The following is a 15,216-nucleotide window of genomic DNA, read 5'->3' as shown; positions in this document are numbered from 1 at the left end:
TTTTAAGATATTATCAAAATGATAATCACTCTACTCATATCTGTCAATAAAATATTTATAACTATTGACACCATGCACCTCACGCTTTTTTTTAAATAAAATACATTTTTTTTATTTACACTATTATTAATTTATATTTATTGAAATTTTTAACACTATTCTTAATTTAAATTTATTTTCTATTTTTTAGTTTGGTTTTCTATAAAAAGCGTGTTTTTAGTTTTTTTAAACTATTATTTATTGTTACAAATTTTTATTGGTAGGCTTTTTATATGATAAAGATTTATTTCGATTCAGTTTTATTATGGTAGAGATTACATATGATATAAATGATATGGCACAGCTAAAATTGGCATGGTTATACTCTTGGTTGACTTTTATATAGCACACCTGTAAATACGCCTAAAAAATTTAAAACAGTGCAATTAAAAAAAAATATTTTTTAGTTCTATTTTAATCCAAAAATTAAAATCGTCGGCTAACTGTAGATAATACTGAAGTTATACGTCAGGTGTCAATTTTGAAAATTTTTTTAACAAATCAATTACAATAATAAAATTCTTCTAAAAATTTTCACTTGTAATTTTTATTAATTTTCACATGTGGAATTTTTTAATTAATTTTTTTTTTATAATAATTTAATTGCTATAAAATTCTAAAAAACTTTATAATGTCTGTCAACTTCAGTGTTAACATTTTTGAAAATTAAGTTAACCGACATTTAAAAATTTTTAAAATTATTTTATTGAAAATTTCTATAGGAAAATAATTAAAAAAAAAAAATTCACTTTTAAAAAAATTGTAAATCTTTAAGTGTAATTTTTAATGAATATTTTTTTATTCCAATTTATTAAATAAAAGAAAATTAACAAATTATAAACGTCGGTTAACTTTAGTTTTATTAATGAAAATTAAATTAGCCGACATCTAAGAATTTTTAGAATTTTTTTTTTATTAAAAAAAAATTAAAACAAAAATTTTCACATGTAGAAAATTTTAAAAACTATCCGTGGAATTTTTTAAAAATAGTTTTTTAGTTCTAATTTTTAATTTGAAAAAAAAAAAAAATTTTTCAGTGTCGGCTAACTTGATTTTCATGTTTTATTAACATTTGTATTTTTCCGCGTAAAAGTGCGCCATCTTGGTCACTGAAAAACTACATAACCAAGATAATAAACCTTATCAAAATATTTTTCCTGATTTTACATTGCATATTCTCGTATAACTCCACAGATAAAAAAATGAGCGTAGCCGTGAAACACAATGTCCATGTAAGTTTAATAAGATTTCAGTGATTTGTAATCGAGATAATTTTTGTCGTGTGTCTGCTGTTCGTGAACAGGTACAATGAATATTTAAAACTCACCTATGTGTTATTCCGCGAACAAATTGGTAAAGCAAGTTCGGATGAAAATAAAACTAAAAATCGGATAAAGTAAAAGGAAATGATTAACACAAATGCAGGATGATATAATGCCGAGTTTGTTTACCACTTTGTAACTGGTTGTATCAATACACAACAGCTATTAGCTATTAGAGTATTTTAGTGTCTGATGTCTTGTTGGTGCATGTGCCTGTGAAAGCTGGTTCATAAATAAAGTTATAAAAAATAATTGTTTTAACAGGGTTGTATGCATTTAACTAGTGCGTATACAGCCAAAGAGATTTAACCGGTTATATGAGTAATAGAAATGCTGAAACAATTGCAAACGGGGATGAGGGCTTTCCTTCTAATGGCTTCACGTGTGTGGACCTGCATCTGCTTTCTCCTCAAGAAGCAGGTTAGAGCCGTAAGTAGGTGCACTGCACCTCTTTTATTATTTATATTAATTACTATTACATCATATAGTTATTAGTCTACTATATGACGTTATGACGTTAAAGTTACCAGTCACTTGACAATTTTTTTATTTTTTTTTTTACAAGAAAATTTGTTCAAAAAATATTTTTTAAAAATTGCATTTTTTTTTACTTGTCATTTTTTTTGCCATAATTTATTTGGTACAAAAATTTTTTAAATAATTAAATATTTCCTAAGTTAATTTTCATGTTTACTATATATATTATTTTATTTTTATTTATTCATTCTTTAACTCTGTTGTTATTGTATGACAATTAATTTAGCTGACATCTAAAAATTTTTCAAAATTTTTTTATTCAAAAAATATGAAAATAAAGTTAGCCGACATCGAAAAATTTTAATAATTTTTTTTATTAAAAAAATTATTTAAAAAAAATTTTCAAAAGTAAAATGGTAACAGTTTTTTAAAACACTAAATATGGTGATACAAATAAAATTATATTCTGATTAAAAAAAAATTTTTCAATTGTAAAAAAGTTCAAAAACTATGAGTGCAATTTTTAAAAAATATTTTTTCGTTCTAATTTAATAAATTAAGCAAAATCAAAACATCAAAAATGTCAGCTAACTTTATTATAATTGAAAAAATTATTAAAGTTTTTTTATTCAAAAAATAATTAGGTACAATATTTTTGTTAAAAAAAAATGAAAATTTCATTTTTAAAAAACTAAAAAAATTATGATGAAAATTAAGAGCAATCTAAAAATTTTTAGAATTTTTTTTTTACTGAAAAAATTATTACAAAAAACAAATTTGTTGAAAAAAATTATTTTTTAAAGATTGCATTTTGTATTTTTTTATTTATTTTTGTGTCATTTTTTTTGCCATAATTTATTTAGTACAAAAATTTTTTGAATAATTAAATATCTGCTAAGTTAATTTTCATGTTTACTATTTATATATATTATTTTATTTTTATTCATTCTTACACTCTTGTTATTGTATGAAAATTAATTTAGCCGACATCTAAAAATTTTTTTATTCAAAAAATTATTACAATATTTTTATTAGAAAACAGAAATGGAAATTTCATTTCTAAAAAATTAAAAAAATTATAATGAAAATTAATGACAGTAAAGTTAGCAGTCATTAGAGAATTTTGTAATTTTTTTTAACAAAAAAATTTGTTCCAAAACATAATTTTTAAATAATTGCATTTTTTATTTTTTTAAATTTCTACATGCCAATTTTTTTTCTTATTTTTTTTTGCCATATTTTCTTTGTTAAAAAAAATTCTAAAATATCTGCTAAATTTATTTTTTTTGAAAATTAAGTTAGCTGACATCTAAAAATTTTTAGAATTTTTTTTTTTATTGAAAAAATCATTACAAAAAAATAAAAAAAAATTTTTCATTTGTAAAAAACTTGAAAATTATAAGTGCAATTTTTAAAAAATATTTTTTAGTTCCAATTTAACAAATAAAAAAAATCAAAAACATCGGCTAACTTTATTATTATTATTATTATTATTATTATTATTATTATTATTATTATTTCACATGTGCACTGAACTAATGTTATTTTTTATTTTTTAGGAATCTATTGAAGATTTGGGGATTTTAAATTGACAGATATTTATTTATTCTTAATAATTATTTTATAAAAAGGGTCTATTGATTTTTATTATTTATAGAATATATAAAAAAGCTGAAACTGCAGAAATTATTGGAAACAGCAGGCTCTTACACCGATTTACATAAGATAAGAGCTCCAGTGTTTGATACACATGAAAAACTTGGAGCTAACAGAAAATTTTGAGATTTTTTTTGTATTTACTCTCAGTTGAGAAAAGCGAAGAAAATTGTTTGGCTTTTGTTAACAGACATTTGATAGTTTTTTTTTAACAAATAAATAATTTAATAGTAAATTTGTAGGAAAAATTTCATGAGTAGAAATTTTTGGTTGCAATTTTTTAAATATTTTATCAATACTAATTTATTTGCTAAGAAGAAAAAAATAATCAGATGTCTGCTAATTTGAGTATCGTAAATTTTGTTACTGAAAGGATAAAATATGACGATTTTTAAGTTTATTATAAATTTTAAAATTTTATTGAGTAATTAATATTAAAAAAAACACATATTTATTATTAATTTGAATCATTTCAAAAGAATCACCTGGAAAAGTTTGATTAAAAGTTTATAAGTTAGCTTACAGTAGAGCTTGACAATTTTTTTTTTAATTGTAAATAATTTATTTATTATTTTTAACGCCATCTGCAATTTACATTAGTTTAACAACAACAACAATAATAATAATAATAATATTTTATAAATGTAATAATAATTAAATAAATAATATAAATAGCATAAATAATACTTTTAAAAATTCTTGAAAAAAAAATATAAAAAATTTGATGATTAATTAACAATTAATACTTACAATTCTATAGTTGTATTAAAAAAAATTTCATTTTCTTCTTATTCATTGAACTTATACGTGTAATTTTATGAAAATTTTTCAAGGGTTGTCTATTATCAATATAATGATTTAATTTTTCAACTCATTGAAAATTTATATTAAATATTGATTAATTTTGTTTATACATACTACTTTTTCTACCATGAATATATTGAGCTAATAAATTACTAGTTTCATGAATTAAATTATTTTTTGTTTTTTTTAATTAAGGATATTTAAATTTTCAGTAAAATTAATTTTCACCAATCAACAATTTGAAAAAAAAAACATGAATAATTTTTGCTCTTCTATTTTTTGATTATAATTCAATAAATTGTCATTACTTTTTTTTTTTTAGAGTAATTATTTAACATTGTGATCCAACGTCTCACAACGAAGTGATTTATTTGTATGACTTTTATTTTGTAAAAACGCTTTAAATTAAATTGTACATATCTCGATATAATATTTACAAATATTAAAAATTTCAGTGACTTTTGCATAAAAATTTTGTAATTATAAAAAAACATTTAAGTAGCTCTTATTTTCTGTAAAAATATTATAAATTATCTAAATTTTTACTACCGCAATCTATTCAAATAATTCAATTTCAACATAATGAATTAAAAATTCTTTAAATTCCATAAAATCTTCGATACATTTCTAAGTATGTAATTTTTTTTTTTTTGACAATTTTAATATCTAATTAATTTATATTTAAATAGATTTCACAGATGCAACCAGTTAAATATGAAATATTTCCACTGTCACCTCTATCAAAACATCGATTAAGTATGTTAAATTATATTATGTAATTTTTTATAATTAAAAATTTATTAAATAATTCTCATTATTTAATTAAATGTCCAAAAATCGATAAGCAATTAATAAAATAATATTTTTCCAGGTATAGTAAAGAGAAAAGTTCTAGTATTAGATTTAGATGAAACATTGATCCATTCACATCATGATGGAGTAGCAAGACCAACAGTTAGACCTGGTACACCACCTGATTTTGTACTGAAGGTGACAATTGATCGGCATCCTGTTAGATTTTTCGTCCACAAAAGACCGCATGTTGACTTTTTTTTGGATATTGTAAGTCAATGGTAAGTATAAAGTCAATTCAATATATTGTAATAATTTTTATACATTTGAATAATATATTACTAACAAAAAAAAGAAATTCTTAACTTACAAAACCAAAAATTAAAGTGATGTAATTTGTATTCGTACAGCTGAAAAATATTTGTTTTAATTGTGTTTTCTCTATAATTGAGTATTCGAAGTAATGAAACTATTGAATATATTAATTAGAGTGAAAAATTTTTCTAATAAAGAATATTTAATTATTACAGGTACGAATTGGTAGTGTTTACAGCATCAATGGAAATATATGGAGCTGCAGTAGCTGATAAATTGGACAACAATCGTGGCATTCTTAGACGTAGATATTACAGACAACACTGCACTCCTGAAATGGGATCATATACTAAGGATTTAGCAGCTATTTGTTCTGACTTAACGTCAGTTTTTATACTTGACAATAGTCCTGGTGCTTACAGAGCTTATCCACGTAAGACAATTATTTATTTAATTATTTCTTATTTAACTTTAGAATAAATTAAATTAAAAAAATTTTTTTATAATTTTCCCAATTAAGTTTTACTAGCAACCTTGCATTCACTATGTGATTGCCGTGACTTGTGAACTATAAATAAATAGAATTTTGCTTTATTAAATGATGACTTTTGATAAATTGCACTGTACTTTCTTAAATATTGAGGTTTTTAAAAATATAAGCTCATCCCGATGTTACACTCATCAAGAGCTTTCATTTGAGTACCCACATGCATTTTGATATATTTTTCATATATAGATATATATTATATATATAAAATATATGAAAAATTGATGTGGGTACTCAAATGAAAGGTTTCGATGAGTGTAATGTCGGGGTGAGCTTATATCTTTAAAAATGTCAATAGATCACAAGACTTTTGTTAAATTGCACTGTACTTTCTTAAATATTAACGTTTTTAAAAATATAAGCTCATCTCGATGTTACACTCATCAAGAGCTTTCATTTGAGTACCCACATGCATTTTGATATATTTTTCATATATACATATATATAATATTTATAGATATATGAAAAATTGATGTGGGTACTCAAATGAAAGGTCTCGATGAGTGTAATGTTGGGGTGAGCTTATATCTTTGAAAATATCAAAAGTTCACAAGATACAAGGCCATTTCTTAATTATTGACATTTATGAAGATATAAGCTCACTTTGATGTTATGCTCATCGAGACCTTTTATTTGAGTACCCACATGCATTTTTCATATATATTTCGTATATATGATATTTGATATATTTGTGATGTATATAAAATATATAAAAAATACATATGGGTACTCAAATGAAAGGTCTCGATGAGTAGAATGTCGAGATGAGCTTATATCTTCAAAAATATCATGAGTTAACAAAATAATATATGTAATTTCTTAATTATTGACATTTTTTAAGATATAAGCTCATTTTAATGTTACACTCGTCAAGAGCTTTCATTTGAGTACCCACATGCATTTTGATATATTTTTCATTTATACATATCGACGTTCTAATTAGCAAATTGTCTAACTCCATTTTAGAGAATCTTCTATTTGTACGAAACAAACAATTAATTCAAAATTTATTGTCACTTTAAAAAACCATTTAATATCATTATTATCTAATAGAGATATATATAGAGATAATATTTAGGTTTGAATCATTCAAATAATTTATAATTCGATTATGGCTACATCAAAATGTTAAAAAATCACCCTCTAAAAAATAAGGAATTAGACAAAAAAAAAACCGATTTTATCATAAAACTATCCTGGAGATAAAAATTTATTTATTCTCTTAATAATATAGATAATAAAAGCCCTGATAATAATAATAACAATAATAATAATAATAATAATAATAATAATAATAATAATAATAATAAAACAATTTATTAATGAAACAATAACTTAAGATCAAAGTTTTTTTTTATACAAAAAAATTTTTTTCAAATCCTAGCTCATCAATTTTGTAAAAAAATTTTTTGTTCACTTTTTTTTTTTTTTTTTTTTGTTTTAAAATTAAAATTTGAAACATAAAAATTAATTTTATTAATTATTTTTGTTTATGAGTAACTAATTATTAGATACTCCTTAATGCAAAAATAATTGTCCTTATCATATACATTAATATTAATGTGCTTTTATTAATTAATTAAAATTATTAATTACAGATAATGCGATACCAATAAAATCATGGTTCAGCGATGCCGGTGACACAGCGTTATTAAGTTTATTACCTGTACTCGATGCACTTCGTTTTACTCAAGACGTACGCTCAGTGCTATCAAGAAATTTACATTTACCACATAGTGGTGGTGGCGGATGGTAGCAGTCTAGTGTTTTTATTATGCTCGATTGATTTGCTGAAATAGTTTAATTAATGGTAATATTAATAATTATAATAATAATATTAAAATATTAATTAATTATAAGAATAATAATAATAATAATAATAATAATAACACGGGCAACATAAAAAATAAATGTCATACGTACGTATACATCGTGCGTTTTTTCATTACACATTTAAATAATTGAACTAGTATCTTATCTGTTACAAACATCATCATTTAATGCAACACGGTATTGACTATCAAAAAAAAAAATATTTAGTTTTTTTTTTTTTTTTTTTTTTTTTTTATTATTTTTTCAGTATAAAAATAAAATAATTTTTTTATTTATTAATTTTCCTCATTAACACACAATTTAATTATTTTTTCATTAAATTTGTAAATAATGTAAAGCACTATTCCGAAATTATGCATTAGCCAAAGATCAATATTCCATGTATTATATATATGGTTGAATAATTATGTAAACGTGTTCAAAATACATTTGATAAGTATTTGGCTTAAATGATAATTAAAAATATAAAATTTTAATTAAATACAGTGTTAAATTATTTTTATTAACAATCATATTTTTTCCACGTAATATATACGTTGATAAATCCTGTATTTGATTAATAAATAGTTCAATGTATATTTAAATGTAGATTTATATTATTGATTAATTATTTACTGTGAAAATGATAATTATTATTGTTTACTTTTACTATATAGCTACAGTATGATATATGAAAAAATGATAAAATGTAATATTGATCGGAATGTTATGTCTTTGTTATAAATAATAGCATTGATAAATTAATTATTAATTATTTAATAATAAACTAATAATAATAATAGTAATAGTATTAGTTTGTAGAAATCTTGTTGAAGGTGTGTTAATTATAGACTCTTAATAAATGATAATAATAAGACAATTGTTTTTTTTTAATATAAAAATTCAGCTGTTTTTTAAACAAAAAAAAATTTTTTTTTAATTTTACAATTTTTATCAATTATTTATTGACACACTGATGGAAGGATTTGTTTATATTTAATATTTATTAACTGTTAATAAATAATTTTTTAACATCATGGGATTTAATAAATATTTATTAACAGTTAATAAATTATTTATTAAATACGATTTATTAAATGTAATAAATCGTATTTATGTAAAGTAATTTATTAAGTACAATTTATTAACTGTTAAGAAATATTTATTAATAGTTAATGAATATTTGTTAACTGTTAAAAAATATTTATTTAAAATAAAAAGCAAAAATAGCAATTTTCTTTTGGTACTTTTTATAACCCTATAGCTGGAATACATGATAATAATTAAATTCACTAAATAAATTAAAGTTTTTAATTTCTAAAAATATAAAAGATAATTATGAGCTGTGATAGAAATTGATATTTTACAATAAACGTTATTATAATGTAATATAATTAATGCAAATAATTTATAAAGATGATTTTTGTTTGAAAGCAATCTTCATATCATATGACATACATTTTGATATATTTTTCATATCATTAATTAAAAAATAAGCTTGTATCTTGTCAATTACCGACATTATTATAGATATAAGCTCATACCGATGTTACACGCATCAAGACCTTTCATTTGAGTACCCACATCAATTTTTCACATATTTTATATATATATATATATATATATATATATGTACATATGAAAAATATATCAAAATGCATGTGGGTACTCAAATGAAAGCTCTTTATGAGTGTAACACCAGGATGAGCTTACATCTCTAAAAATTTCAATAATTAAGAAATGACCTTGTATCTTGTAAACTATTGATATTTTTAAAGATATAAGCTCATCCCGATGTTACACTCATCGAGACCTTTCATTTGAGTACCCACATCAATTTTTCATATATTTATATATATTATATATCGCGTGACTAATGCAAAAAGGGCGCATGGCAAAGTATGCGCCCTTTTAGCTTTGCAAAGCTAAAAGGGCGCATAATTTTTTTTTTTATCACCAATCGACTAGTTGACATATTCTTCGTCGAAAAATCAAGCATTGATTTCCTAAAGCTAAAAGGGCGTATGTCTCTAATTATGCGCCCTTTTAGCTTTAGGAATTTGAAAATTTTATGACCTAAAGCTAAAAGGGCTTATAAATGTTTTTTCTAAATAATTCATTAAAATGCTCATTTTTAGCCTAAAAATAAAAAAAAAACGGTAGATTCACACGAAAGAGGCGTATTCTAACTCAACATACATTCTTTTAAAATTACAATTAAAAATATTTTTAAAAAATTGCAAAATATGCGTGATTGTATTAATTTATTTTTTATTTGAAAATTATTTCAATCCCATTAGTTTTCGATTAATTTAACTATCCATTGCTTGTATAAAAATAGTTAAAAATTATTATTTTTTCAATATTGTTTAAGTACTTAAAAACAGCCGATCCCCTCTTTTTCTCGCGTTGCACTCACTGCAAGAAACGGTACTATCCTCGGTGCATTCATGATTATAAAGCTATTGAAATTTTATGTTTTTCTTTTAAACAAATGAGAATTTTGAAAAAAACACCCTGCTATACGAAATAGATAATTAAAAAATCTATTATGTAGCAGAGCGTTTTTTTCAAAATTCTTCTTTGTCTAGAAAAGAAATATAAAGCTGCAATCGTACGCGAAAAGAACAAGATGACACTGGATATCATCCCGGATTATACTGAGTAAAAAAAATTTCAGATAGTAGTTAGTATAATCCAGATTACAATGAGTATAATCTAGATATCACGCAGTATAATCTGGATTTTTCTAGCTACTATCTGAAATTTTTTTTCACCACAGATAATACTAAGTATAATCTGGGATGATACCCAGTGTCATCTTGTTCTTTCGTGTAGGGACCGGCTGTTAAGAAATAACTCTATAGCTGAAATATATGATAATAATTAAATTCACTAAATAAATTAACTTTTTAATATTTAAAAATATAAAAGATAATTATGAGCTGTGATAGAATTTGGTATTTTACAATAAACGTTATTTTAATGCAATACAATTAATGCAAATAATTTATAAAAATGATTTTTGTTTATAACTAATCTTGATATCATATGAAATTGCAAGCTAAACAAATTCACTCAACAAAATATTTATTAACTGTTAATAAATATTTGTTAACTATTAATAAATACTTATTGACTATTAATAAATGTTCTTTCTTCCCAAATAAATATTAATTGAATAAAAAAAACATTTATTAAACTTTAATAAATTAAATAATTGTCTTCAAATAAATTAAATTATTAATAGTTAATAAATCTTTTGATCAGTGCAATAATTTAAATAACATATAAGTATACTTAAAAATTTTTTATTAGAAATTTTTAATATTACAAAATTTAATTCAAAAAAAATTTCTATAAAAATTTTCGAGAAAAAAAATCTAAAAAATACAATTTAATTAATTTTATTAATGTAAAAAAAAAGTTTTGTAAAACAGCTGTTAATTATTTTGTTCATGAAGAAAAGAATTTATTTAGGATCCTCTCGAATCATTTCTAACGAGCTATCGGAATTATTAGCACTACTCCCGCTGGCTGCATCATCTTCGGTAGTTTTTTCTCGATTTTGATTAGATGTGTCATCTAATTGCCAGCTTGGAATCGAGGGTGGTGCGCTTGGAAATTGTTTACGAGACAAGAGTAAACCTTTTAAACTAGCTACATCATTTTTTAATTCTTGAACTAAACGCGGTACTGAAGGGTCTGACATATCATTGCACGTTATTCTGTCAACTTTTTCTTCAAGGTTAGCCATTGATTTTTTCATCTCTTTCACGTCTTTTAATAATTCTTCATTTTTATCCACAGGCTTGATTGGAGATTTTTTACTTTTGAATATAAATGGCTCAATAAATTTCTGTAATAAAATTGAATTAATTAAAATCAAGAGTTTTGTGAGATTAAAATAGTTAATATTATTCGAGAAGCATTGATGTTTAATATGAATAATTATTTTTTTGTAATTAATTTTCATCAAAAACTATGGTGGTTTTTTTAAAATAAGAAAATTGTTTTTAAAAATAATTACCGACTTTTATTGAAGTTTGATTTTTATTTTTATTAGAAAAAAAATAAAAAACTAATTTTTTATTAAATTAAATCAATAGGAAAATATTTTAAAACTTTTTTATAATAGAAAATTAAAATTAGCACATTAATAAATAATAATAATAATAATACTAATAATTTTTAGGAATAAGTTTTGACTATTATCTATATTATTGAGAGAATAAGAAAAATTTTGTTTCCCGGATAGTCATATGATAAAATCGGTTTTTTTAGTGAAATTTAGTGTCATTACAAAGGTCTTGACTTGAATTTGTGTCTTTTCAAGGTTTCATATCATTCTCACCGATAGTCAATTTATTATGGTAAGTATTTAGGCTGCATTCAAAAATGCTTCATCTCTAGATACATAATTAAGAAATGACCTTTTATCTTGTAAAGTATTGACATTTTTAAAGATATAAGCTCATCCCGATGTTACACTCATCAAGACCTTTCATTTAAGTACCCACATCAATTTTTCATATATTTTATATATTTATATATTCCACAAATATTATATATATAATATATATGAAAAATACTATGTGGGTATTCAAATGAAAGGTCTCGATATGTGTAACGACAAAATGAGTTTATATCTTTAAAAATGTCAATAATTAAGAAATGACTTTTTATCATGTGAAATATTGACATTTTTAAATATATAAGCTCATTCTGATGTTACACTCATCGAGACCTTTCATTTGAGTACCCACATCAATTCTTCATATATTTTATATATTTATATATTCCACAAATATCATATATAAAATATATGAAAAATACCATGTGGATACTTAAATGACAGGTCTCGATAAGTGTAACAACGAGATGAGTTTATATCTTTAAAAATATTATTAATTAGGAAATGACCTTGTATCTTGTGAACTATTGAGATTTTTAAAGATATAAACTCACCCCGACTTTACACTCATCGAGATCTTTTATTTGAGTACCCACATCAATTTTTCATATATTTATATATATTATATATATGTATATATGAAAAATATATGAAAATGCATGTGGGTACTCAAATGAAAGCTCTTGATGCGTGTAACATCGGTATGAGCTTATATCTTTAAAAATGTCAGTAATTAAGAAATGACCTTGTATCTTGTCAACTACTGACATTTTTAAAGATATAAACTCACCCTGACTTTACACTGATTGAGACCTTTCATTTGAGTACCCACATCAATTTTTCATATATTTATATATATATTATATATTTGTATATATGAAAAATATGTGAAAATGCATGTGGGTACTCAAATGAAAGCTTTTGATGAGTGTAACGTCGGGATGAGCTTATATCTTTAAAAATGTCAATATTTAAGAAATTAAATTGCAATTTAACAAAAGTCATTATTTAATAAAGCAAAATTTTAATTTTTTACAGTTTGCAAGTCACGGCAATCACATAGTGACTGAAAGGTTGCTAGTTATTATTATTTTTATTACTAGGCCGTTTTAAATTTAATAATAATAATAATAACAACAAAAATTGATGCTTTTGAAAAAAATATTCAACAATTATAAAATTTAATTAGATTACATGTTTTACTGACGTCAAATTTTAAAAAGTGATATGAAATTTAAAGCTTATAAAAATGTCATCAAATTTTTACATAATTTTATCAAATTTAATAAAATTCCACGAGACAAATTTCAATAAAAATTTTTATAAAAAATATTTTCTTTTTTCTAAATTTTATTTATAATCATAATCAATATCATAATTTTCATTTTTTCCAATAAAAATAAAAATTTTTCACTCGAAAAAATCACCACTTAGCTAATCAGATTTTCTACCCGACTTCTAAAATCTATTAAATTTATTACTGAACTTAATAAGTAGACAAAAAAAATTACCTTGTTAGCCCAGTGTAAGCAATATAAAGTAGTGCCGATAAAGGCGGTAATATTAATAAAATCTTTAACGGCATAAATCCACTTTGGCTGAGTTTGCACTACATTATTATTATGTACAGAATTGTTATCAACGATACTGCTGTTATTATTATTATAGGAAGGAATAGATACAGCACTAAATCCATTTTTATCATCGATTGGAAGTACTATTGATGCAAGACTAAATGCTTTTTTAATTTCATCATCTGTCAACCCTTTGTTCAAAAGAAATTGATATTTTTTATCTGATGAACTCGATATGACTTTCGGGTTTTGAAGAAACTTGACCGCTGTACTTATCTAAAAAAAAAAAAAAAAAATATAACTGTCAATTAAATAAAATAAATCATTAACAATTATTAATTAATAATTAATTATAAAAAATACTTGCCAAATTTTCGCGTAAAGAATTACTATTGAAATTATTACTGTCATTGTACTCTGCCATTTTTTAAATATTAAATAAAATATATACACAATAAGCTAAGGTTAACTTTAACTGAAGTCTTATTTGTTATCAATATATATTTATGTATATTATTATGTTTAAATTATGCATTAATTGTTTACTCTCGGTCACTTATATGCCATTGTTATTTACTGTATCACTGTACGTGCATTTTATTGTGATAATCTATGCAATAACGTAACCTAAGTTGTTCATAGTACATGCGTATAGTTCAAAATCCATCGGGAAGGTTCGGGCGGCTAGACTGTCACGCTAACTGGTGAGTAAATGGTTATTTATACATATTTCTGTCAAAAATGGGTTGCGGTCAACTAGTCAGATCGACAACATTCCAAATTATTAAGACTCTAGAAAATTTAAAATTCCGCTACATTCAAAGTTTATAAAATACATTAGCTTAAATAGAATAACAGCCGAAAAACAATTTTGTAAATTATAAAACACCGGGTTATCGAATAAAAGTAAATATAAATCTTATATTCCTCAAGAGTTAAAATTAATTTGATTTCGAAAAAGGGTTGTTCAGACGTATATTCATCCGAATACTCACCTATCCGAATAATGATTCGGCCGAAAATTACTCATCCAAAAAATTGGAAATTTTTTTTAGATGGTCCACCTTTACAATCATGAAATTTGAGTGTTTTCCATACATGCTTGTAAATTAAAATAAAATTAATTTTCAAAAATTAATTAATTTAAAATTAATTAAAAAAAATTTCTAATCTAAATATAAAATTATTTACATTTTTCGGCTAAATGAGTGTTCGTCTGTTCATTCATTTTGGCGTATAAATTTTCGTTGTTATGTTTTTTAATTTATTGAGACTTTGTAACTTTGAAAGATTCTATTAATATAGCTTTAGATTTTTCTTTATTTAAGATTATATTTTTCGGAATTTTAAAATTTGTAAAATTAATTATTTTAAATTACATTTAATATTTACTTTCTAAGTTCTAGTAATTTATTAATTCGGAATGTTGTTAGTCTGACTAGTTGACTGCAACCCTCAAAAATA

The 15,216-nt window shown here is 22.7% G+C and overlaps 2 protein-coding genes across 4 annotated transcripts; one reads left to right on the top strand and one right to left on the bottom strand.

Annotated features, from left to right (window-relative positions):
• The first annotated feature begins 1,179 nt into the window (after nt 1-1,179).
• LOC123270617 (CTD nuclear envelope phosphatase 1 homolog) lies at nt 1,180-8,641 on the top strand. Of its 3 annotated transcripts, XM_044736753.1 has the most exons (6): nt 1,180-1,271; nt 1,626-1,790; nt 4,988-5,054; nt 5,170-5,371; nt 5,621-5,838; nt 7,551-8,641. In XM_044736753.1, the coding sequence occupies exons 2-6, from the start codon at nt 1,692-1,694 to the stop codon at nt 7,706-7,708; spliced, it is 744 nt and encodes a 247-aa protein (XP_044592688.1). In that variant the 5' UTR covers nt 1,180-1,271; nt 1,626-1,691; the 3' UTR covers nt 7,709-8,641. The 3 variants fall into 3 exon arrangements, with proteins under 3 accessions (XP_044592688.1, XP_044592689.1, XP_044592687.1); XM_044736754.1 differs by having other exon boundaries at nt 1,184-1,781; XM_044736752.1 differs by having other exon boundaries at nt 1,184-1,790.
• A 2,595-nt stretch (nt 8,642-11,236) lies between these two features.
• On the bottom strand, nt 11,237-14,461 carry LOC123270616 (peroxisomal membrane protein PEX14). Its single transcript, XM_044736751.1, has 3 exons — nt 14,120-14,461; nt 13,690-14,028; nt 11,237-11,623 (listed from the first exon to the last, which is right to left on the bottom strand). The coding sequence occupies exons 1-3, from the start codon at nt 14,174-14,176 to the stop codon at nt 11,237-11,239; spliced, it is 783 nt and encodes a 260-aa protein (XP_044592686.1). The 5' UTR covers nt 14,177-14,461.
• Nucleotides 14,462-15,216: the final 755 nt, after the last annotated feature.

This window comes from Cotesia glomerata, linkage group LG8, assembly GCF_020080835.1.
Source record: "Cotesia glomerata isolate CgM1 linkage group LG8, MPM_Cglom_v2.3, whole genome shotgun sequence".
In the NCBI taxonomy this organism is placed as follows: Eukaryota; Metazoa; Arthropoda; class Insecta; order Hymenoptera; family Braconidae; genus Cotesia; species Cotesia glomerata.
The sequence above is the reverse complement of the archived record's forward strand: the minus strand, read 5'-3'. Positions and strand labels throughout refer to the sequence as shown.